At 37.9% G+C, this 24,747-nt stretch overlaps 1 protein-coding gene across 1 annotated transcript in view; it reads left to right on the plus strand.

Moving 5' to 3' along the window:
* Positions 1–9,628: 9,628 nt before the first annotated feature.
* Positions 9,629–24,747, plus strand: part of GNB4 (G protein subunit beta 4) — a gene marked incomplete at both ends in the record, with an annotated part of 28,635 nt that continues 13,516 nt past the window's right edge. Inside the window, 3 exons of the mRNA XM_079705632.1 lie at positions 9,629–9,685; positions 22,637–22,675; positions 23,400–23,506. Of these exons, the coding sequence (XP_079561758.1) occupies positions 9,629–9,685; positions 22,637–22,675; positions 23,400–23,506 (203 nt within the window). The remainder of the gene's footprint in view (positions 9,686–22,636; positions 22,676–23,399; positions 23,507–24,747) is intronic.

Below are 24,747 nucleotides of genomic sequence, written 5' to 3' on the forward strand. Positions count from 1 at the left end.
TCGATTTCCAGCAAGAAATCTCCAGCATGAAACTTCACAAACCACTTTTCACGTTCGATCAGTCACAGCACCTTCTCCATACACTGCACAAATCGTTTTTTGCGTTTCACTTGGTTTTTACCTTTCTTGAAATAATAAAGCATAATATGTGGAAAATGTTGCTTTTTTCTCCCATCCTCAGTATTAAATGGCTACACAAAAATTCACCAATTTTGATAAGTTTTTTTTTAATGCACACTAATATGACAGCTGTCACAATACAATGTAACAAAATTGTTTTGAATGAAGTTAAAGACAATTAAGTGCTACTAGAGCCATCTTATGGAAAAAACCGAATGAACCTTTTGGCCAACCCAATATTAAAAAGCTTAAGTTTTCTGAGCAGAACTCGATTTGGATTGGGCACTACCAAACCAGAGTGGTTAGGAGTGTTCCACCAGCCACCTCTGGAGGTAGGGGTAGGACTTTTATAGAGAAGAGGAGGAAGTGAAGCAAGGGAATTATTTGATTGGCTGTAGTTTATGTGATTGCCTTATTGGTTTTGTTTGTTTTGTTTTGGCCGTGCTGTGAGGCATGTGGGATCTTAGTTCCCCCATCCCTAGCCCCCTGCAGTGGAAGCGCAGAGTCATAACCACTGGACCACCAGGGAAGTCCCCATTGGTTGTCCTTAGGTTTTGACTTCTTAACCTTGAGGCATTTACAGGCTTAGGTTTTGATTTGCTTACACAGGCTGCTAAGGTATTAGAATCACCTCAGTCTAATGGCCTCCTTGTTTAACTGAACGTGTGCAAGAATTGGATTAATTGTAAATATAGTGTTCATGGATCCATGTATGACTCACTGTTATATATTTATATTTGCTTGCTTATTGATAATATATAAACACCTGTAAAGCAAATATCCAACTCAGGAATTTGGAAATTAACAATTACTTGCAACTCCTTGTGTGTTCCTTCCTTCTCTCTTATCATTCTCTTGCTTCAAAAAAGTCTTATTGCATATATATGCATTCCTAAACAATATATTATTTAGTTTTAGTTGGTTTTGAGTTTTGTAAAGAGTATTATGCTGGTATGTGTCTTCTGGAACTTGCTTTTTTCCTCTTAGCAGTATTTTTCAGATTCATCTATGTTGTATACATCTGTAGCTCATTCGTTTTCACTGCGATGTAATAATTTGCTGTGAAAACACTGTAATTATCCATTTTCCTATTGGCGGGTGTTATTTTATTGCTATTACAGGTGGTGCTGTATGAATCCAGCCCTTGAGCACAAGTACTTAAGTTTATTTTAGGGCTCATCTACCCAGAAGTGGAATTAAATTGTCAGATTGAAGATACACATATCATCACCCTTGTTAGATATTGCCAGATTGCTTCCCAAAGAGCTGTCCTACCAGAATATGTTACCATTTCCCCACATCTTTGCCAGCTCCTGGATGAGAAAAAAAAATCTGTTAATCTGATAGGTATGAAATTGTTTATTTGCATTTCCCTGATTACTGAGGTTGAGTATCTTCTCATTTGTATATTGGCCTCTTCTGGTTTTCCTGCTGTGACCCGCTATTCGTGCTATAATTTGCACATTTTCCTTTTGGGTCATCAGCCTTTTTCATTATTAGCTTGTATTTTATTATTAGCTTGTAGGAATTTTAAATTCTAGATTCTGTAGACCTAAAACAGATAGACTGCCAGATATTTCTCCAGCAAAGGTGGGTTTATTTGGGTTTATTGCAGAGAAGTGCAATTCAGGGTCTGCAACCAGGGCAAACTAGCTGCAAGTCTCGCAGGGCAAGGGAATGAGAACTCTTTTATAGAGATGAAAATGAAGTTGGGAGGGCTCTAGTAAGCAGAGTCCATGGCTTTTCATTGGCTGAGTCCTTGCCAGGAAAGAAGAGGCATCTTTCTTTTGGGCTGTATTATGTCACAGGGTGTGAGAGCTCCCTCTTCTGACCTCCCAACTCTATTTAATTTTCTGTTCATTAATTTTTTATAAGGCTAATCCTTTCTTTGAATTTTAGCTTGCAGCTGTCTTTTTCCGATCTGTGTCTTCTTTTTTTGTTTTTTTCTTTCTTGCTCTTTGGGGTAGAGGAGAAACTCTCTTCTCATCATGCATACACTGTACTTCCACAGCTGAAGATGCTAGCTCTTATAGCTGACCTTTCCTCCTCTCCTCCGTCTTCTTGTACATAGGGATAATTGTGAAAATCATCATCAACTGTGTGTGTGTGTGCGGTGGTGTGCAACAGACTGCTGGGCTGTTTAGTAAGCCTGGAGAGTGATTCTGCTCCCACATGTTGGAAGCTTTTTAAAAAAGTAGTGTGTTTGTTGCCTCTTTGTTTTCAGTTTTGGACCAGTTACCAGGTCTGAGTCCTTAGGAGAAGTTATACTCAATTTTCTGTTATGCACATAACCAGTGTACATGGTATACTTTTATTTCTGTCTATAATCACTTCCTTTTTTGGTCAATAACTTAGGGAAAGTCTGATCAGAGACTGTTTTTTGGTTTACTCCCTTCTTAGGTTGGGATCTAGATTATTTTAAAATTTAGATAAGACTCTTCCTTATCTAAGAAGTTAATTTATACTGCACTTAGTCTGCCTGGCTACACCCACTGAGGATTTTTTCATTCGTTGGTGACTGTCTTACTGGTTTTCTCCTGTCATTATTTTCCATATTTTTCTTTTCCCCACATAGAATTTACAATGCTTTATAAAATATTTCGCCACTTCCCTGATTTCTGTCCTTTATTAACTGTGGATGCAAAGGAACTGCAGGAGGGCAGGTAGTCAGATGACTTTGTTTTCTACAAGTCAAAAGATATGCCCATAGAGACTTCACTTCTCTGATTTGGAGCATGCTCTTAGGTGTATCGTTTGAGGGAGCTACTTTAATAAACTATACCTCAAGCAACAATATTTTTCTCAAGAATTCAAAGCTTTTCTAGCCGTATTATATACACACAGACCATGGCAAATACACAGATGGGCTACTTCTTTAAATCCTCCCCTTCAAAGCATAATTTATTAGGATTTATCATATTAGGCTTCATCTGGGGGTATCCTGTTGCTTCTTTTTACCCTAATCAGCCTCTGGGCTTGTCTGGAAGTAGTTTATAATCTACTAGTCTGTGCTGCATGTACTTTTTTTTTTTTTTTTTTTTTTTTGGTATTCTTGGGAATACAAAATTGTCAGGTGAGAAGAAACCATCAACAGAAAGTCTGTATAATCAAAATGTTCTTCCTCCATAGTGACAGGACTAATGTAAGCAGTTCAGGTAGCGGGTCCCCAAGAAAGAGCATCAAGAATGGCTTTCTTGACAGAGGAGAATCCATTTTGGCCTAAGCCATTTTGTGCTCTAAACCTGGCGGCAACACTTGCCCTTGAACGGGTCTTAGTAATTAATGATCTTAAGGGAAGAAAGAACGACAGGCAAGAGATGTAACAACAGCAAAGATAATATATCAGTCATAAAGACTCCCAGTTTTATTTCTGTGGTAAAAGATAAGCCTGAAGGGCTCAACCACCAGATCAACTGGAACCTAAGGGATGATGATGTTTGTTGACCTTTTCTGACCCTGGTAACTTCAATCAACTGCAGTTTAGCCTCTGTAGACTGGCCAAGCCCCTTCTTGAGTCTGCATGTATCTTTAGCTTAAAATTTCCTAAGTTTTGCTGCTGGGAGACACTGTTTTGGGAAAGATCCCCAGTGTTCTCCTTACTTGGTGCAAGTAATAAATCCTTCCTTCTCCCAGTCTTTAGCTTGGTTGTGTTTTTTGGCTTGACACCCACCAAGAGGTGAACCCAGTTTTCGGGTAACACTAATAAGTTTTCAAATAAAGAGTGAAAAGTTAGTTCCTGTTTTTAGCAACAAATATGATAGGCGGGGAAGGCTGCTTTGACATTTTTCAGACATCCAGAGAAAGTTTGTGGTATTCAGTAGCGGAAGAAAAGTAATTTTCACGCTACCCTTCTGAGTTCTTGGGTGAGACCCCATGTAATAAAAGATTAACAAGAGAAAAACACACAAGTTTATTAATATGTATACCTCCAGTATACATGTGAAATACCCAGGGAAAAATGAGTAACTCCCTGAGGTAACCCAAGCCACCAGCTTAAATATTGGGTTGGCCAATAACTTTGTTCAGGTTTTCCCGTAACAGCTTAAGGAAAAGCCCGAATGAACTTTCTGGCCAGCCCAATACCATCTTCAGCTAAAGACAAAAGAAAGGTTGGGAGGTTAGGGGTGGAGACTAGTCTTGGGAGGATCCTAAGAAAAGCAAGGGTAGGGTTTGATATGCAGATTTGAATCCCAAGACTCTTTGTCATTTATAGTCATCCCTCACTGCTGGTACCGAGAAGGAGACACCCTTACAAATGGAGATTTGCTTTGTAAATGTCATTCGCCATTGCAAAGGGGTAATTTCTACTCTTGTTTTCAGAGTTTCTCTTGTATCTGTTGTTTCTCAAGATAATCCTCCTGCCTAAGAGGCATATTTTGGGTAGGCATATTTTGCTACCCTTCATTGGGCACAAGCATCACAAGGGTTCTGATTTTGCTGCTTGGAAACGTTTCTCGGACAATCCGTTGCTTTATAATTACCCCCTTCTTTTACATTATGCCTGCTTAAACTTAGCTGAAGTCATTGGGCATGAGACTTGAGGATTCAGAATTCCATATGAGGAAATAGGGTCATGTAAAGGCAACTGTCTTTGAAAGTTCTTAAACATAGAAAAAGGACTGTAAGTGATGGTGAAATATAGAATCAAGGAGTTTTTTTTTTTCTTAAAGGGAGAGACTTGAGTGTGTAACCCCTAATGGAAAGGATACAGTCGAAAGTGAAATGCTCCCCAGAGGTTGTTTGCTGAATGAAACTGAATTACAACTTTACAGTAGATGTGAATACACTGATCAATCTTAGCTTCGCTAATAGCGGCATAAACATTAAGTTCATTCTGATGTATTGTAATATGAAGTCTAGTCTCACCTAGAAGTATTCTTGCCAAATACATTGAACTTGAATATCATGTAGCCTGTAGATCTAACTTCCTTCCAGTTCATAGGCAGTATAGAGTATAGAGAAACAAGTTAAACAATACCATGGGAAGTAAACAGAATGTGGGACATTCTGCAGGACAGCTGTCTCCAATAAGTAAATTAGCATAGAGAAGAAAGCAGGAGATGGATTCTTCTGGATGGAGAGATTTAAGAGATAAAACCAAATATATTATATAGTCCTTTAATTGGATCCTAATTTGAACAAATCTGATGTAGAAGACGTTGGTGGAATAATTGGGGAAATTTGAAAATGGACTGGGTATTCGCTACTAAATAGTTGGTGTTAATTTGGGAGGTTTGTTAATGGTATTATGGTTTAGTAGGAAAATGTCTTGATATTTTTGGAGATGTGTACCTGAAGTGTTTAGGGGTAAAGTTATCTTTTTTCTTTTATAAATTTATTCATTTATTGGCTGTGTTGGGGTCTTTGTTGCTGTTCACAGGCTTTCTCTAGTTGTGGTGAGCGGGGGCTACTCTTCATTGTGGTGCGTGGGCTTCTCATTGCTGTGGCCTCTCTTGTTGTGGAGCACAGACTCTAGGCACGTGGGCTTCAGTAATTGCGGTGCACGGGCTCAGTAGTTGTGGTTTGCGGGCTCTAGAGCACAGGCTCAGTAGTTGCTCCGCGGCATGTGGGATCTTCCCGGACCAGGGCTGGAACCCGTGTCCCCTGCAATGGCAGGCGGATTCTTAACCCCTGTGCCACCAGGGAAGCCCTAGGGGTAAAGTATCTTGATGTCTGTGATTTTTTAAAAACTTGTTTTATTGAAGTATAGTTGATTTATAATGTGTTAATTTCTGCTCTACAGCACAATGATTGTTATACACACACACATATATATATACACATTGTTTTTCATATGCTTTTCCATTATAGTTTGTCACAGGATATTGAATATAGTTTCCTATGCCACACAGTAGGACCTTGTTGTTTATCCATTCTATATATAATAGTTTGCGTCTGCTAATCCCAAACTCCCAATACATCCCACTCCACCCCTCTCTCCTTGGCAACCAAAAGTCTGTTCTCTATGTCTGTAATTCTGTTTCTGTTTTGTAGATAAGTTCATTTGTGTCATATTTTAGATTCTACATATAAGTGATATCATATAATACTGGTCTTTCTCTGTCTGACTTCACTTAGTATGATAATCTCTAGGTCCATCCATGTTGCTGCAGATGGCATTATTTAATTATTTTTTATGGCTGAGAAATATTCCATTGTGTGTGTGTGTGTGTGTGTACCTTTATCCATTGATGTCTGTGATTGACTTTAAAATACTTCAGCAAAAACAAAAGATGGAACAAATACAGTAACAGTATTAACAATTTGTAAACCTTCACGGTGGACATTATGGATGTCTGTTATATTAATTTCTCTGCCTTTCTCTGTGTTTGACATTTTTCTTAATAAAAAGACTAAAACAATCGAGAAAGAGTGAGAGGTTGAATGTACTAGATGAAAAGGGATAATCAGAAGTGTAAGATTACTGAAAAGTTAGGGAGAGATAGGATTTAAATCTCAGGAGGAGGAATTGACCCAAATGACAGAAAAGTCAGCTTCTCTATTCTAACAGAAGGGAAGGAGGAGCATATGATGAGTCAGTCCTGTATGTATCATTTTGTAAAACTAATAGTGGAAAATTGAAAGAGTTCATGTCTGGTGGCTTCTATTTTCTCTGTGATATAGAAGGTAAGCTCACTTGCTGCAAAGAGGGGTTGTGAGAAGATCAGAGGCTGGCGAAGGATGCAAAGGAGCTGAAATCATTGATACTGAGTGGACGTGATGGGTAAAAGGCTGCATATGGTAGCCAGGTGGTTTTGAGGGCCCAGCTAGATTGCTTATATGAACTTGTAGTAGAACTAACTTGCCCCGCTGTTTGACTTTTCAATCCGTGTTTGATAGATTGAGTGCTGGCTGAAAGAAAGTACAGAGTTGGGTTCATCGAAGTTGTGATTTTTGTCGGTTGAATGTGACCAAATAGAAGGGCAGGGGAAACTAGGGTACTGGCAGAGTTGTTGATGAGGTGCTGGACCTGAAATTCAGCCTGTATGAGAAGGGAGTGCAGCTTGCAACTAGAAGATGAATAAGTTCTGGAGATGTAATGCACAGTGAGTGTAGTCAGCCACGCTGTGTTATATACTTCAAAGCTGCTAAGAGACTAGATCTTAAATGTTCTCTCCACAAAAAAGAAATCGTAATTATGTGATGTGATAGAGGTGTTAGTTAACGCTTTGGTGGTAATCATATAGATATATAAATATCAAATCAACATGTATGTCTTAAACTTACACAATATTATATGCCAATTGTACATACCTCAATTTTAAAAAAGGGGGAATTGCCACAAACTCACTATATTTCACATTGGACCCCTTATCTTTCATATAAACCTTCTGCCTGTCATGGACTGTAAAGGGTCTGGGATTTTACCTACTTATAAGCTAATAAATTAGCCTGTTAGTGTTTTGTGGATGCTGGCAGAAGACATGAGACTCTTGGGTCAGAGACCAAGGACGTTATTACTCGCAGCACCCCATGTAGCATGGCCTGACGTTGGTTTTTGCCCGTTCCCCATGCTCCTCAGTCCCATGGAGGTGACCCAGGTATGCCTAGATGGATGCCACATATGCATTGGGTTTGCATTGCAGTCTAGAAACACTGAGCTTAGGGAATTTACCACTTTTACAGTAAGAAGCAGCAAGGTCTCTGTCTTGGGGCAGACGTTGTCTCATCCCTCAAGGTTGCTCACTCCAAATGCAGCTTTGAGAAATAGCTTAGGTAAAAGTAACTAGGGTCTTGTATTTTTGGCATATGCAGCAAGAATGTGCAGGGATGCTCAGGGCCCCATGGCCTCTCCTAGTATTCCCGCTCCACAGAGTAGTGCTGGTGATGAGGGAACTGCTTCCTCTTTGTCATTTCTATTCGCGGTACCTCCATCCTTTTGGCACCCAAGCTGGAAAATTTCATTCACTTGGAACAACTCATAGTCTTTCCTGAATAACTCTTGTTAGCTGCAGATAGCTCTTCTTTAGAGGGTCCCTTGTGTGTGTGTGGCTTTGGGGGTGGAAAAGCAGAAGAGTTGGGTAAGAGGTGGTTTTGAATGCCCTTAAAAGTTATATGAGACTTCTTTGAGCCCCTTGATATACCTACAGAAAGTCATTCTGTAGAAAGAGAAAAACAAAGCAGGTATGAAGAGAGAAGCAGGACAGGTAGAGAAAGAATACTGCCAGTTTCCAGTCTCTGTTTTCTTCTTGAGGTCATAACGTCCTTGCCTTTTACTTCTAGGATTCATGCTAAATCCTTAGAATGAATTTTCCTTTAGTTCTTAGATTATTTTCAGGTTGGTTAATTTACTGGAGAATGAAGTGTCTCAGGTGCTAGAGATGTAGCAAAGAGTGAAGTGAGCAAAGTCCCTGCCTTAAGGAGCTTACACTCTACTAGGAGGAAGCAGACAACAAATAAGCAAATACATGTTAGATGGCATTGAGTATTACAGTGAAAACTAAGACAGGGTAAGGGGCCTAGTTGGGTACATATGTGCTATCAGTGAAGGTTGCTCTGAGAAGGTAACATTTGAACCGAGGTAAGGGTGCAAGCAGTGAAGATATCAGGGGCAAGAGAGTTCCGGGCAGAGGTAAGAGCAAGTGCAAAGCCTGAAGCTGGAGCCTGCTTAGGGTGTTCAAGGAACATCAAGAAAGCTTTTGAGTGGCTGGAGCAGAGAGGGGGAGGGGGAGGAGAGATACGAGGTCAGAGGGGGTGTGTGTAAGAGACTGTGTAGGGCTGTGTGGGTCAAGATAAAGAGTTAGATTTTGCTCTGAGTGGAGTGAAAAGCCATTGTAGGATTTAAAGCAGAAGAGTGACTTGTGTTTTAACAGCATCTCTGGTTACTATATTTAGAATAGACTGGAGAGTGGGTAAGGGCAGTAGAAAGGAGACCAGGTGGATGATGGTGGCTTGGACCAAGGTAGTCAAAGTGGAGGTAATCAGAGTTGGTCAAATCCTGGATATGTTTTGAAGGAATGCCTGACATGATTTGCTGATGGATTAGATGTAGGGTATGAAAGAAACAGAACAGAGCCGTTAAGGATGACTCCCAGGTTTTTGGTTTAAACAGTTGGAAGGATGGAATTGCCATTTACAGAGATGGGGAAGACTTAAGGGTGGTGTGGGGTTCAATTTTGAAATAAGTTGAGGTGTCTGTTAGGCATCCAAGTGTGGATGTCTACTGGTGCCCTTGAAACTGTTGTAAAGTATTTCTCCCTGGACTCCATTCTAGTACTGATTCTCTATAATTAAGTCTTGAATACTACAACTCAAGCTGTCTCTTCCTTCCTCTGATCCCATTCCTCCATAAAGTCCTTTAGTAAATAATCTAGGTCTATATTTACTAAGCAGTTTTAAGTTCCAGTAATAATTATCTCACTTGAGTTTCAGAGGGACCAAAAGGAAGTTACATGTCAGTATTTAAAAAGCAGATTAATATGTAAATGGGGAACTGAGTCAGTCTGTCTCTCTTTCTTTTTGAATAGTGACTTTCATTTGTTAGTTTCTGAGGTAAACAAATTCAAGGATGAGTGAGCTGGAACAGTTGAGGCAAGAAGCCGAGCAGCTGCGGAATCAGATCCAGGTAAGAGCAAACTTTTTCATTTTGAAATTTTAACATTTTTATGTAATACCAGCGATGAACAAAATTTGTGCATTAGTTTATCAGTCTACATATATTAAATAATTTGTAAGGTGAGAAATGGTCGATTTGTTTTTATCATGCCTCTGAAGAACTCTCCAAAAATCATTCCTAACAAATACCTATGTGGACCAACGGCCCCTGTGTCCCTAAGAAGTTAATAGTGTACATGTAATCTCTGCTGACATCATAATTCTCTTCTACTCACACACCTGGAATCGTAGTTTGATTTTTGGTATGATGAGGCATAATGTAATATCATAATGTTACATAATATCACATAATGTAATCTATTAGAAAATTAATCTCTAAACCATTAGATTGCAGAAAAACATTAAAAATTATTGGTGGCATCATGAAGATGTCTGTCATCTTTACTCTTGGAAATCAATTCAAAACAGTAAAGAGCATAAGGAACAAATTACAAGCTTCATCTTTAACAAAATTAAAGACACTTAGAACTTCAAAACCTAATAGAGTGGGGGAAAAGTTGTCAAATGTTAGGGTGTGGAAAGGCTCTGAGAGAGGGTTTCTGTGGCTGTAAATCTCATATTCCCTCAGGGACAACATCATTCCTTTCTTTTGGAACAGTGAAAACATATGCTTCCCTGGACTGAGAAATATCAAGGAGGGCAGAAATAAACATGAAAGGATATAGACATGCTGTCTTTTAGGAAGCCTCTTGGTGAGAAGGTAGAGGAGAGACTGAATTGTGAATAGCCTGCTGCTGCCTACTTCTTTTCACAGGGAAAATTAAGAGCTAAACAACTTACAAATATAAATGAAAAACTTCATAACGAAGCATGGAGAATCCAAGTTATTAGTAACTTGGAACACTGCTGTGATCTCTCCAGTATGAATCTTTTGCAGTAGCGATTTCAGAATTACTTATCTAATTTAAAAGTGAAGAATAAGAAAAAAGGAACAATCATAGGATCTATGCAAAGATATTACAGGAAAGAGAGGAAAGGAACAGGAAAATCGAGGGATGGGGGAAGAACACTCAGCAGAAAAATGTTGGTTCTGAGCGGATTAAAATCATAATCATTCTGATCACCAGGAATTCAAGGAAGTTAGTGATTTAAATGTGAATGAGAACTCTGAGTGGATACCTTAGGTGTCTGAACAAACCTGTCAAAACAAAGGAGGGATTTATTTTTTCTGGGATGATTAGAGAAGGCTTCATAAGCTAATCTCTGAGTTAGATGTTGCTACCACCACCAGAATGGATTCTCCACCATCTCTACTTTGTGTCACTTGCTCCAGATGCTGAGCAGGAATGACTGATTGGCCAAGCACATTGGTCACATGGCCGTCTCATTTTTAAAAATCTTTTCTCTGTATCTGTAAGCTTGGTTTTTTGTTTTTTGTCTTTCTTTAGCTTGCACATATAAGTGAGATTATGTGGTATTTGTCTTTCTCTGTCTGACATATTTCTCTTAGTGTAATGCCCTCAAGGTCCATCCATGTTGTCACCACAAATGGCAAGGTAGTCTTTTTTATGGCTGAATAGTATTCCATTGTGTGTATGTATGTGTGTGTGTGTGTGTGTGTGTATCTCACATTTTCTTATCCTTTCATCTGTCAACAGATACTTAGGTTGTTTCCATATCTTGATTATTATAAATAATGCTGCAGTGAACATGGGGGTGCATATATCTTTTTGAGTTAGGGTTTTTGTTTTCTTTAGATAAATACCCAGAAGTGGAACTGTTGGATCATACGGTGGTTCTTTTTTTAATTTTTGAGGAACCTACATACTGTTTTCCATAATGGCTGCACCAATTTGCAGTCCCACCATCAGTGCCCAGTGTTCCCTTTTCTCCACATCCTCGTCAACACTTGCTATTTCTTCTCTGTCTCTTTTTTTTTTTTTTTTTTTTTTTTTGCTGTACGTGGGCCTCTCACTGTTGTGGCCTCTCCCGTTGCGGAGCACAGGCTCCAGACGCACAGGCTCAGTGGCCATGGCTCACAGGCCCAGCTGCTCCGCAGCATGTGGGATCCTCCCGGACCGGGGCACAAACCCCTGTCCCCTGCATCGGCAGGCAGACTCTCAACCACTGTGCCACCAGGGAAGCCCCCTATGTCTTCTCTTTTTTTTTTTTTTTTTGCTGTACGTGGGCCTCTCACTGTTGTGGCCTCTCCCATTGCGGAGCACAGGCTCCGGACGCGCAGGCTCAACGGCCATGGCTCACAGGCCCAACCGCTCCGCGGCATGTGGGATCTTCCCAGACCGGGGCACGAACCCGTGTCCCCTGCATCGGCAGGCGGACTCTCAACCACTGCGCCACCAGGGAAGCCCAATCTTCTCTTTTTGATGATAGCCATTCTGACAGATGTGAGTTGCTCTCTCATTGTGGTTTTTATTTGCATTTCCTTGATGATTAGTGATGTTGAACACATTTTCATGTACCTGTTGGCCATCTGTATGTCTCCTCTGGAAAAATGCCAGTCAGACCCTCTGCCCATTTTATTTATTTTTATTATTTTATTTTTTGGCTACGTTGGGTCTTCATTGCTGTGTGCAGGCTTTCTCTAGTTGTGGAGAGTGGGGGCTGCTCTGTTGCGGTGTGCGGGCCTCTCACTGCAGTGGCTTCTCTTTGTTGCGGAGTACAGGCTCTAGGCATGCGGGCTGCAGTAGTTGTGGCTCTCGGGCTCTAGAGCACAGGCTCAGTAGTTGTGGCACACAGGCTTAGTTGCTCCGTGGCATGTGGGATCTTCCCGGACCAGGGCTCAAACCCGTGTCTCCTGCATTGGCAGGCAGATTCTTAACCACTGCGCCACCAGGGAAGTCCTCTTCTGCCCATTTTAAAAATCAGATTATTTGTTTTATTTTTCTGTTGAGCTCTATGAGTTCTTTATATGTTGTGGATATTAATCCCTTATCACATATACGATTTGCAAATATTTCTCCCATTCAGTAGGTTGACTTTTCATTTTATTGATGGTTTTCTTTGCTGTCAGAAGCTTTTTAGTTTAATGTAGTCCCACTTGTTTATTTTTGCTTTTGTTATCTTTGCTTTTGTGGTCAAATCCAAAAAATCATCACGAAGACTGATGTCAGGGAGCTTACTGAATATGTTTTCTTCCAGGAGTTTTATGATTTCAGATCTTGCATTCATGTCTTTGATCCATTTTGAGTTAATTTTTGTGTATTATGTAAGATAGTGGTCCAGTTTCATTCTTTTGCATGTAGCTGTTCAGTTTTCCCAACACCACTTATTGAAGAGACTGTCTTTTCCCCGTTTTGTATTCTTGGCTCCTTTGTTGTAAATTAATTGATCATATATGTGTGGATGTATTTCTCTGCTATCTGTTCTGTTCCATTGATCTATGTATCTGTTTTTGTGCAAATATCATACTGTCTTAATTACTATAGCTTTGTAATATAGCTTGAAATCAGGGCATGTGATGCCTCCAACTTTGTTCTTCTTTCTCAAGCTTGATTTGGCTATTTGGGGTCTTTTCTGGTTTTATACAAATTTTAGTATTGTTTGTTTTATTTCTATGGAAAATGTTATTTGGATTTTGATAGAGATTGCATCGAATCTGTAGATTGTTTGGGGTAGTAGGGACATTTTAACAGTACTCTTCCAGTCTGTAAGCACAGAATATCTTTTCATTTATTTGTGTCATCTTCAGTTTCTTTCATCAGTGTCTTAGTTTTCAGTGTACAGGTCTTTCACCTTCTTGGTTAAATTTATTTCTAGGTAATTTATCCTTTTTGATGCAATTGTAAATTGGATTGTTTTCTTAATTTCTCTTTGTGATAGTTCTTTATTAGTGTATAGAAATGCAGTTGATTTCTGTATATTTATTTTGTATCCTGCAACTTTACCAAATTCACTTACTAGTTCTCAGTTTTGATGGAGTCCTTAGTGGTTTTTGTATATAATATCATGTCATCTGCAAGTAGCAATAGTTTTACTTCTTCCTATCATATTTGGATGCCCTTTATTTATTTTATTTCTTTTCTTTGCCTAATCACTCTGGCTAGGACTTCCAATACTATGCTGAATCAAAGTGGCAAGCATGGGCATCCTTGCCTTGCTCCTGATCTTAGAGGGAAAGCTTTCAGCTTTTCACCATTGAGTATGTTATATATGTCATATATGGCCTTTATCATGTTGAGGTACATTCCCTCTATATCCACTTTGTTGAGAGTTTTTATCATAAATCGATATTGGATATTGAATTTTGTCAAAAGCTTTTTCTGCATCTGTTGAGGTGATTTTATGATATTCATCCTTCATTTTGTTAATGTGGTGTATCACATTGATTCATTTGTGGGTGTTGAACCATACTTGCATCCCTTGAATAAATCCCACTTGATCATGGTGTACGATCCTTTTGATGTGTTGAATTCTGTTTGTTAATATTTTCTTGAGGATTTTTGAATCTATGTTCATCAGGGATATTGGCCTGCAATTTTCATTTTTTGTGGTGTTCTTGTCTGGAGTGACTGGCCAATCACTTGGTCATGTGCTGATCTCATTTAATGCTTGTAGCAACCCTATGAGGTAGATGGTGTTACTTCGTAGCTGAGGAGACTGAGCCTCAGTGAGATTAAGTAACTGGCGAAGGTAACATAACTATGAAGTGGTAGATCAGGACTCAAGCCAGGTTTATTTTGGTTCCAGAGCCTGTGCCATAGGTACCCCTGTGGCCCTGCCTCCCCATCATGTCTGCTAAGATCTGGCTCTGTAGCCTGTGCTATAGCCACATGAATCTGGTTGTCGTTCCCTGAACATGCATTGCTCTTTTCCACTTTGTTGCCTTTTTTCAAATCGTTTCCTTTGCGTGGAATTATACTACCTCTGCTCTAATTTTGTTCCTGGGACTTCTATTCATTGAATCCTAGTCTTCCTCTAAAAAGCCTCCCAGAGTCCTGCACTTGGATTTCTTATTCTTTTGTTGGAAGGCAGCATTGCCTGGTGGAAGGGACATGGATTCCATCTTTTAATTATTTTGTGGCCAGGACATGTTTACAGCTTTTTTTGAATGCTTAATGTCTTTGCCCACTATATAGGTTTGCGGAGAGGAGTAAACAAAATGACATGTAAAGGATTTAGATCAATGCCAGTAAGTGGCAGTTCCTTACTTGTACAGCCCTTTGGATTTGTGTTACAAGGCTGATTACAGCCCACCTGATATTATAGTTCCTTGTGCACATTTGTCTTTACTACCTGTACTTGGCTGGGAAATTCTGTGTTTTAATTATCTTTGTATCTCACCAGCATCCAAGCAGAATGTCAGGGGCATAGTTGCTCACTGAATCATCTTCCATGATTTCAAGTAACCACGTGTATGTAAAATACCATCAGTTTCATCATGTCATGCTATATTTAAAGACCATTTCTTCCTTCTTTCATTTTTTCCCCCTTAATTCCAGAAATATAATTTAACTATATATTTAACTATGGTATAACACATGACATAATAGAAATGTATGCTATTTGGTGCAATACATGTTTCCTTTAAAAAGTTTATTTTATTTTATATTGGAGTAGCATTGATTATAATTCATTTTAAATTAAAAAAACAGAAATAGAGAAAATGTAGATTGTCTTTTGTAATTGTTACTTGTTTGATTTGGAGTGAGAAACACCACTTTTATTTTGCACAAAGATATTAATATCAGAGCTTTATTTCTTAAGGTGGGCAATAAAGAATTCAGCTGTTAATTGGGACTGATTCTCTTATATTCAGTTTTATAATGGATAAAAGTGTTCATAAGTTCAGTAATTTTAACTTGCAGTGTTTTAATTGTGTTGTTAATATTAAGGTAAGCTCTATGAGGGCAGGGATTTTTGGTTTGTCTACTGCTCTATCCATGGTGCCTAGCATAGTACCTGACACAGTGTGCAACAGACTCTTTTTATTGAATGACTGAATTAAGAAAGATGATCTAAACAGTGATAGTTCATTTTCATAAAGCTTAAAATCAGAGAGCTCTTTTTATAGAATTGTCTTCTACTCCAGCATTTTTGGACATGGCTCAGGCTGTCACTGTCGTTTCTGGAAATTCTTTTCATTGTAGGAAAGTGGGCTAAATTATTCCTTGCCAAATGAGGTTTCTAAACCCACAATCTGAGAATGAGAGAATCAAATCATATGTTTGTGTAACTACTTATGAACACCCTTACATAGAAATATTCTAAGTGCTTATAAATAGGTTGAAAAGGCCGCCAAAAAGATTGCATACTTATCCAGCCTTTGTTGCAGACGGTGGCAGGCATCCCTTGGCTGAATGGAACAGGTTGTCCTTTGGGGACAGTAATTCAACATATCGTGTGTGTCTCTCTGCACAGAAGCGTGCACAGCACACTGGGGAAGAACAGAGTTGAAGACAACACTACCCTAACCTTTGGGGGGAAAAATTGGAACAAATCTAGTAGGAAGAATTAATTGTGCTTCCCATGTATATGAATCCTCTAAATTTATCATTAACTGATAAACTTGATTTAAAACATTTTGTTGCTTATTAAACATGTTCTTTGCTTGCCGTTACTTATTTTGTTACATTAATTTTTGTTTCACTATCTTCCGTTTAATAATTCTCTTCAGTTTGTGTAAAAATTTAAGGTCTTTTTGAAAGGCTACCCTATAATACTTAGGCAAAAACACCTGATTACATGTAGGAAATTTGCTTTTAATATAAAAATATAACTCATTATATAAAAAATTATTTTCCTGACATACTGTATCTTTTTATCATGTTAGATCAAAAGTATTTTATTTCTAATAGCACCTGTATACAGTATACTTGCAAAGTATTTTAAAGAAATGTTATTTTTAAATTAAATTTTAATTGAGGTATAGTTGTACAATATTATATAAGTTTCAGATGTACAACATAGTGATTCATAATTTTTTTTTTTTTTTTTTTTTTTTTTTTTTTTTTTTTTTTTGTGGTACACGGGTCTCTCACTGTTGTGGCCTCTCCCGTTGCAGAGCACAGGCTCCGGACGCGCAGGCTCAGCGGCAATGGCTCACGGGCCTAGCCGCTCCACGGCATGTGGGATCCTCCCAGACCGGGGCACGAACCCGTGTCCCCTGCATTGGCAGGCAGACTCTCAACCACTGCGCCACCAGGGAAGCCCGTGATTCATAATTTTTAAAGGTTATATTCCATTTATAGGTATTATAAAATATTGGCTATATTCCCTGTGTTGTGCAGTATGTCCTTATAGCTTATTTATTTTATACGTAGTAGTTTATACCTCTTAATTTCCTAAGCCTATCTTGCCCCTCCCTCTTCCCTCTTCCCACTGGTAACCAGTAGTTTGCTCTCTATATCTGTAAGTCTTTTTCTTTTTTGTTGTATTCACTAGTTTGTTTTATTCTTTAGATTCCACATCTAAGTGATATCATACAATATTTGTCTCAACCAAAAGCTGCTTCTTTTTTTTTTTTTTTTTTTTTTTTTTTTTTTTTTTTTTGCGGTAGGTACGCGGGCCTCTCACTGTTGTGGCCTCTCCTGTTGCGGAGCACAGGCTCCGGATGCACAGGCTCAGCGGCCATGGCTCACGGGCGTAGCCGCTCCGTGTGCGGCATGTGGGATCTTCCCGGACCGGGGCACGAACCCGTGTCCCCTGCATCGGCAGGCGGACTCCCAGCCACTGCACCACCAGGGAAGCCCCAAAAGCTGCTTCTTTGAAAACATAAACAAACTTGATAAAGCTTTAGCCAGAGTCATCAAGAAAAAAGGGAGAGGGCTCAAATCAATAAAATCAGAAATGAAAAGGAGAAGTTACAACAGACACCACAGAAATACAAAGGATCATGAGAGACTACTACAAGCAACTCTATGCCAATAAAATGGACAACCTAGAAGAAATGGACAGATATTTAAAAACGTACAATCTCCCAAGACTGAGCCAGGAAGAAATAGAAAATATGAACAGCAGAATCACAAGTACTGAAATTGAAACTGTGATTAAAAAACCTCCAACAAACAAAAGTCCAGGACCAGATGGCTTCGCAGGCAAATTCTATCAAACATTTAGAGAAGAGTTAACACTTATCCTTCTGAAACTATTCCAAAAAATTTCAGAGGAAGGAACACTCCCAATCTCATTCTATGTGGCCACCATCACCCTGATACCAAAACCAGACAAAGATACCACAAAAAAAAGAAAATTACAGGCCAGTATCACTGATGAACATAAATGCAAAAATCCTCAACAAAATACTAGCAAGCCAGATCCAATATACATTAAAAGGATCATACACCATGATCAAGTGGGATTTATTCCAAGGATGCAAGGATTTTTCAATATCCACAAATCAATCAGTGTGATACACCACATTAAGAAACTGAAGAATAAACACCATATGATCATCTCAGTAGATGCAGAAAAAGCTTTTGATGCAATTCAACACCCATTTATGATAAAAAAAAAAAACTCCCCAGAAAGTGGGCATAGAGGGAACCTACCAACATAATAAAGACCATATATGACAAACCCACAGCAAACATCATACTTAATGGTGAAAAGCTGAAAGCATTTTCTCTAACATCAGGAACAAGAATGTCCACTCTCACCACTTTTATTCAACATGGTTTTGTAAGTCCTAGCCATGGCAATCAGAGAAGAAAGAAAATATAAGGAGGACTTCCCTGGTGGTCCAGTGGTTAAGACTCTGCCCTTCCACTGCAGGGTCTTAGTTGCGGCATGTGGGATCTTTTGTTGTGGTCCACAGGCTCTTCGTTGCAGCGTGCAGGCTTCTCTCTAGTTGTGGTGCACAGGATCCAGAACACATGGGCTCAGTAGTTGCAGTGCGTGGGCTCTCTAGTTGTGGCACACAGGCAAAGTAAGTCAGAAAGAGAAAGACAAATACCATATGATATCACTTATATGTGGAATCTAAAATATGGCACAAATGAACCTATTTGCGAAACAGAACCAGATTCGCAGAGAGAGACATCAGACTTGTGACACAGAGATCAGACTTGTGGTTGCCAAGGGGGAGGGGGGAGAGAGAGGGATGGACTGGGAATTTGGAGTTGGTAGGTGCAAACTATTACATTTAGAATGGTTAAACAACAAGGTCCTATTGTATAGCATGGGGAACTATATCCAGTCTCCTGGGATAAACCAAAATGGAAAAGAATATTTTTAAAAAAGTATATATGTGTAAAACTGAGTCAACTTGGCTGTACAGCAAAGATTGGCACAACATTGTAAATCAACTCTACTTCGATTTTAAAAAAAAGTCTAATTTGTTTGATATGAGTATTGGTACTCCGGCTTTCTTTTGATTTCTCTTTTCATGGAATACCTTTTTACATCCCCTCACTTTCAGTCTGTATGTGTCCCTAGATCTGAAGTAGGTCTCTTGTAGATAGCATATGTACAGGTCTTGTTTTTGCATCCGTTCAGCCAGTCTGTGTCTTTTGGTTGGAGCATTTAATCCATTTACATTTAAGGTAATTATCAATATGTTTGTTCTTATTGCCATTTTGTTAATTGTTTAGGATTTGTTTTTTTTTTTTTTTTTTTTTTGCGGTACGCGGGCCTCTCACTGTTGTGGCCTCTCCCGTTGCGGAGCACAGGCTCCGGACGCGCAGGCTCAGTGGCCATGGCTCACGGGCCCAGCCGCTCCGCGGCATGTGGGATCTTCCCGGACCGGGGCACGAACCCGTGTCCCCTGCATCGGCAGGCGGACTCTCAACCACTGCGCCACCAGGGAAGCCCTAGGATTTGTTTTGGTAGGTCTTTTTTCTTCCCCTTTGGTCCTCCTGTGATTTGATGACTATCTTTAGTCTTGTGTTTGGATTGCTTTTTCTTTTTTTGTGTGTGTATCTATTGTAGACTTTCACTTTGCAGTTCTCATGAGGTTTTGATATAGCAGTCTGTATATATACAAGATTGTTTTGATTTGCTGGTCTTTTCATTTCAAATATATTTCAAATATCCTGCATTTGCATTCTCCTCATGATTGCTGGTTTTGATATCATATTTGTTTGGGGATGATTTTCTACCTTTACTCTATGTTTGCCTTTACTGGTGAGCATTCCTTTTTGTAATTCTCTTGTTTCTAGTTCTGGCCTTTTCTTTTCTGTCTAGAGATGTTCCTTTAACATTTGTTGTAAAGCTGGTTTGGTGGTGTTGAATTCTCTTAGTTTTTGGTTATCTGTAAAGCTTTTGATTTCTCTGCCAAATCTGAACGAGAGCCTTGCTGGGTAGAGTCTTCTTGCTTGTAGGTTTTTCCCTTTCATCACTTTAAATATATTGTGCCACTTCCTTCTGGCCTGTGGAGCTTCTGCTGAAAAATCAGCTGACAACCATATGGGGATTCCTTTGTTTGTTGTCTGTTGCTTTTCCCTTGTTGCTTTTAATATTTTCTCTTTGTCTTTAATTTTTATCAGTTTGATTAATATGTATCTTGGCATGTTCCTCCTTGGGTTTATCCTGTATGGGACTCTCTGTTCCTTTCACTCTCTTCTCCTTCTGGGACCCCTATAATGCAAATGTTGGTGCATTTAATGTTGTCCCAGAGGTCTCTTGGACTGTCCTCATTTCTTTTCATTCTTTTTTTCCTTTGTTCTGTTTTGCAGCAGTGATTTCCACCAATCTGTCTTCCAGCTCACTTATTCGTTCTTCTGCTTCATTAATTCTGCTATTGATTCCTTTTAGTGTATTGTTCACTTCAGTTATTGTATTGTTCATCTCTTTGTTCTTTAAATCTTCTAGCTCTTTTTAAACATTTCTTATATCTTCTCAGTCTGTGCCTCTATTCTTTTTCCAAGATCTTGGATCATCTTTACTATCATTTCTCTGAATTCTTTTTCAAGCAGATTGCCCATCTCCACTTCACTTAGTTGTTCTTCTCGGGTTTTATCTTGTTCCTTTGTCTGGAACATAGTTCTCTGCTGTCTTATTTTGTCTAACTTTCTTTTCATTTTGTTGATGGTTTCCTTTGCTGTGCAAAGATTTTAAGTTTAATTAGATTCCATTTGTTTATTTTTGCTTTTATTTCCTTTGCTTTAGGAGACATAGCCAAAAAAATATTGGTACAGTTTATGTAAAAGAGTGTCTGCCTATGTTTTCTTCTAGGAGTTTTATGGTTTCTGGTCTTACATTTAGGTCTTTAATCCATTTTGAGTTTATTTTTGTATATGGTATTAGAGAATGTTCTAATTTCATTCTCTTACATGTAGCTGTCCAGTATTCAAATACTATGTATTTTTAAAAATATTTCTGAAATGACTTGGGTTATACTGTAAATATTCTTCCCATCACCTCAATTTCTAGTTGCCAGAACAAATAGAAGGGAACTCAGAACTCTTGCTTTTTGGTGAAGCTTATTAACAAATATAACTCTGAATATGATGGGCTTATTAAATCAGTCTAGTTCAGTTTATTTGGGGAATGCAATTAAAAATCTTTTAACCATAAACCAAAAGTATATTTGTGCAATAGAATAGAATTGTGTGTCTATATATAAAGCCATATATCTATGGCCAATTGATTTTTTAGCAGGGGTAATAAGACAATTCAATAGGGAAAGAATAGTCTTTTCAACAAATATTGCTGGGACAGCTAGATATCCACATATAAAAGAATGAGTTTGGGCTCCTACCTCATACCATATATAAAAATTAACTCAAAATGGCACCTAAATATAACAGCTAAAAGTGTAGAATTTTTAGAAGTAAGCCTATTTGTTAATCTCTGTGACCTTGAATTAGGCAACAGTTTAATATGACACTAAAGCTCAAGCAAGAAAGAAAAAAATAGATAAATAGACAAATTGGTCTTCATCAAAACTATAAAAACTTGTGTGTCAGAGGAAACTATCAAGAAAGTGAAAACTCAACCTACAGAATGGGAGAAAATATTTGCAAATCATAATCTGATAAGGGTCTACTATCCAGAATATATAAAGAACTCCTATAATTCAACAATAAACACATAACCCAATTTAAAAATGAGCAAAGAAGTTGATAGACATTTCTCCAAAGAAGATAAACAAATGGCTAATAAGCACATGTAAAGACACTCCACATGAAAAGATGCTTAGCATCACTAATCATTAGGGAAATGCAAATCAAAACCACACTAAGATGCCACTTGACATCCACTAAGATAGCTGTAATAATTTTTTTGAAAAAGACAAGAACAGTGTTGGTGAGGACATGAAGAAATTGGAACCCTCATACATTCCTTGTGGGTATGTAAAGTGGTGCACCTACTGTGAAAAACCATTTGACAGTTTCTTAAAATGTTAAACATAGTTGCCATATCACCCACCAATTCCACTTTTAGGTATATACCCAGGGGAATTGAAAATGTATGTTCAAAGCATCATTAATCATAAAACCAAAAAGTAGAAACAGCATAAATGTCCATCATATTAATTAATGGATAAACCAAATGTTATATTTTTATACAGTGGAATATTACTCAGCCATAAAAAGAAATGAAATACTGACACATGCTACAACTGAATGAACCTTGAAAACATTACTCTAAGTGAAAGAAGCCAGACACAAAAAGGTCATATATTGTATGATTCCATTTGTATGCAATGTCCAGAATGAGCGATCCATTGGAAAGTAAATTAGTGATCACCTGGGGATGGGGGAAGAGGGAATTGGAAGGTATAGGGTTTCTTTATGGAGTGATGGAAATGTTCTGGAATTAGGTAATGGTGATGGTTGCACAGCATTGTAAATATGCTAACCAACCCAACTACACACCTTAAAATGATTAAAATGGTTAATTTTATGTTATGTGAATTTTATCTCATTAAACCTTTAAAAATAAAGATTGTGTGGTACAGTAAGAAGTATATTTCAAATCTATATTTCCAATGAAAATATTATTTTAAATCATATCTAGGGATTTCCATATCTAAATGTATAATTATGTTTCTTTACTTCAGGATGCTAGAAAAGCATGTAATGATGCCACGCTTGTTCAGGTAAAGTTTTTATTTTTCCTCAATTCATTTTATTAATTCCCATGAAACTGCTTGATACTGATGCAAATGATGTTCAGATTCTCTTTATTAGTGTTTAATTGAAAGAAATGAGATCTCTATTTAAAAACACTTTGTAATTTGTCAGATGCTGGTAGAAGTGCTTTTTAAAGCATACCTGTTAAAATGGAAGTCTGCGAAAAAATACAATAAAAATATGTACATTCATATAGTATGTGTTTCTTTTTAGGTAGCTTCTGATTCTTTTGATATGCCCTGGTTAAGATCTTTTTTCTTATGTAAACTATTAGGAAGGTTTCATTAGTTTAATTAATATTGATAATTTTTATTAAGGAGATATTTTATGTGTTGTTTAAATATAAAATTGGCTTTCTTTAGATAGTTAAAATTAGAAATGTTTTACTATTTGATCATCTGCTATTAGATTTTTATTTGTGGCTGTTTTTTTACTAAGGTTGGAAGGTATGTCTGTTCTTTTTACTTAATAGTCTACAGAAGATGTTCTCACTGGAAGGTGTGCAAATAAATCATACTTTTTCTTGAACAACATATTAATCCTATAATGACTCTAGGAATTATTTGTATTAAAATACCTTCAATAGCTATAAATTTGTTTTATGTCTGCTTTTTTGCCTATTAATTGTTTCTACTTTATTTTCTGAGCTATGTCTAAGGTAAAGAATGACATTCTCGTCACTTCCTATAGATCACGTCAAATATGGATTCCGTGGGTCGAATACAAATGCGAACAAGACGTACACTGAGGGGTCACCTAGCTAAAATCTATGCTATGCACTGGGGATATGATTCGAGGTTTGTACCTGCCATTTTCAGACTGTGTGCAGAATTATTTTTGTTGAGTCATCATTTGCATTTTCTTTTTAGAAACAACCTATATCTATGAAGTATTTGCAGAAAATGCATCTAATGTGAACGCTTTGCTTTTAATAAAAATACTCATTGATACTTTAAAAGTTTAGAAACCTTTAATATGGAAAACAGATTTACCTCTCAGAAATATCCTTTATCAAATGATTTAGGGAAAGCGTTTAGGATTTCTTTTCTTTGCAGTGGGGTATTATACTTTGTTTTTTTTTTTTAACATGCCAAGGCAGCTTTATTGTGTATTAACATTGAAATTTCAGTTAATAAGGAAATATTTGTTGAATATTGCTATGTACAAGTTACCAGATATTGCCGTAATTATTTATTACCTAAATTCACAAAGGATGGAATTACATAAAACAATGACATTTTTGTTGAATACATCTTTTATTCCCCTAACCCCATCATACAAGTGTGTGTGTATTGAACACACACACACACACACACACACACACAGAGCCACCATCTGGTTGCAGTTGTGTGGTTGGTCATGATGATTTACTTTGTTCATAGGGTTACAGTGTGGCCTGTGCTTTTTTCAGAGTATCTGGCACTGCTTCCCTAGTGGTTGACTTGTTCCTTTGATTTGGTTCACCTAATTGGGAAAAAGTCTTAACTAAAAAATTACTTTTTAATAGAAGTTGCATATTTTTCCTCTTCTTCCAGGAGAACCTAAAAATGTTGCTACCTGTTGCTAATGCCTGGCACATCTTGATTTAAATAAGATACTTGAATACAGTAATATAGAACTTGTGCCTCTTAAGAGGGAATAAATAAAATTATATAACTGGCAACTGACATAAAACTAGGCCAAATGTTTTATTCTTTTTCTTAAAGAAGTTTAAGAAGTAATCTACCTATTGAGATAGCAAATGTGTAACTCGAAATACAATCACTTGAAACAATGTTAATGGTTCTTACTTTCTTATAGTTTTCTCAAGACTATTAATCTCAATAGAGAACCAAAAGTGTCAACAGAACCTATCTCACATTGTCTTTCTACCCATTCTGATTATCAACTTGTAACTTAATGTCCTTCTCAACTCAATGCTGATGATGCCAACTGATTTTTGAAGAACTTTAGGTTCCATCCCATACCCTGTGGTTAGATCTTCCCTTTCATAAAACTTACAGTAATTGCTATGTAAGAACCTGATGTTATTTACCTA

The sequence above is a fragment of the Hyperoodon ampullatus genome (assembly GCF_949752795.1).
Source record: "Hyperoodon ampullatus genome assembly, chromosome: 5".
NCBI lineage: Eukaryota > Metazoa > Chordata > Mammalia > Artiodactyla > Ziphiidae > Hyperoodon > Hyperoodon ampullatus.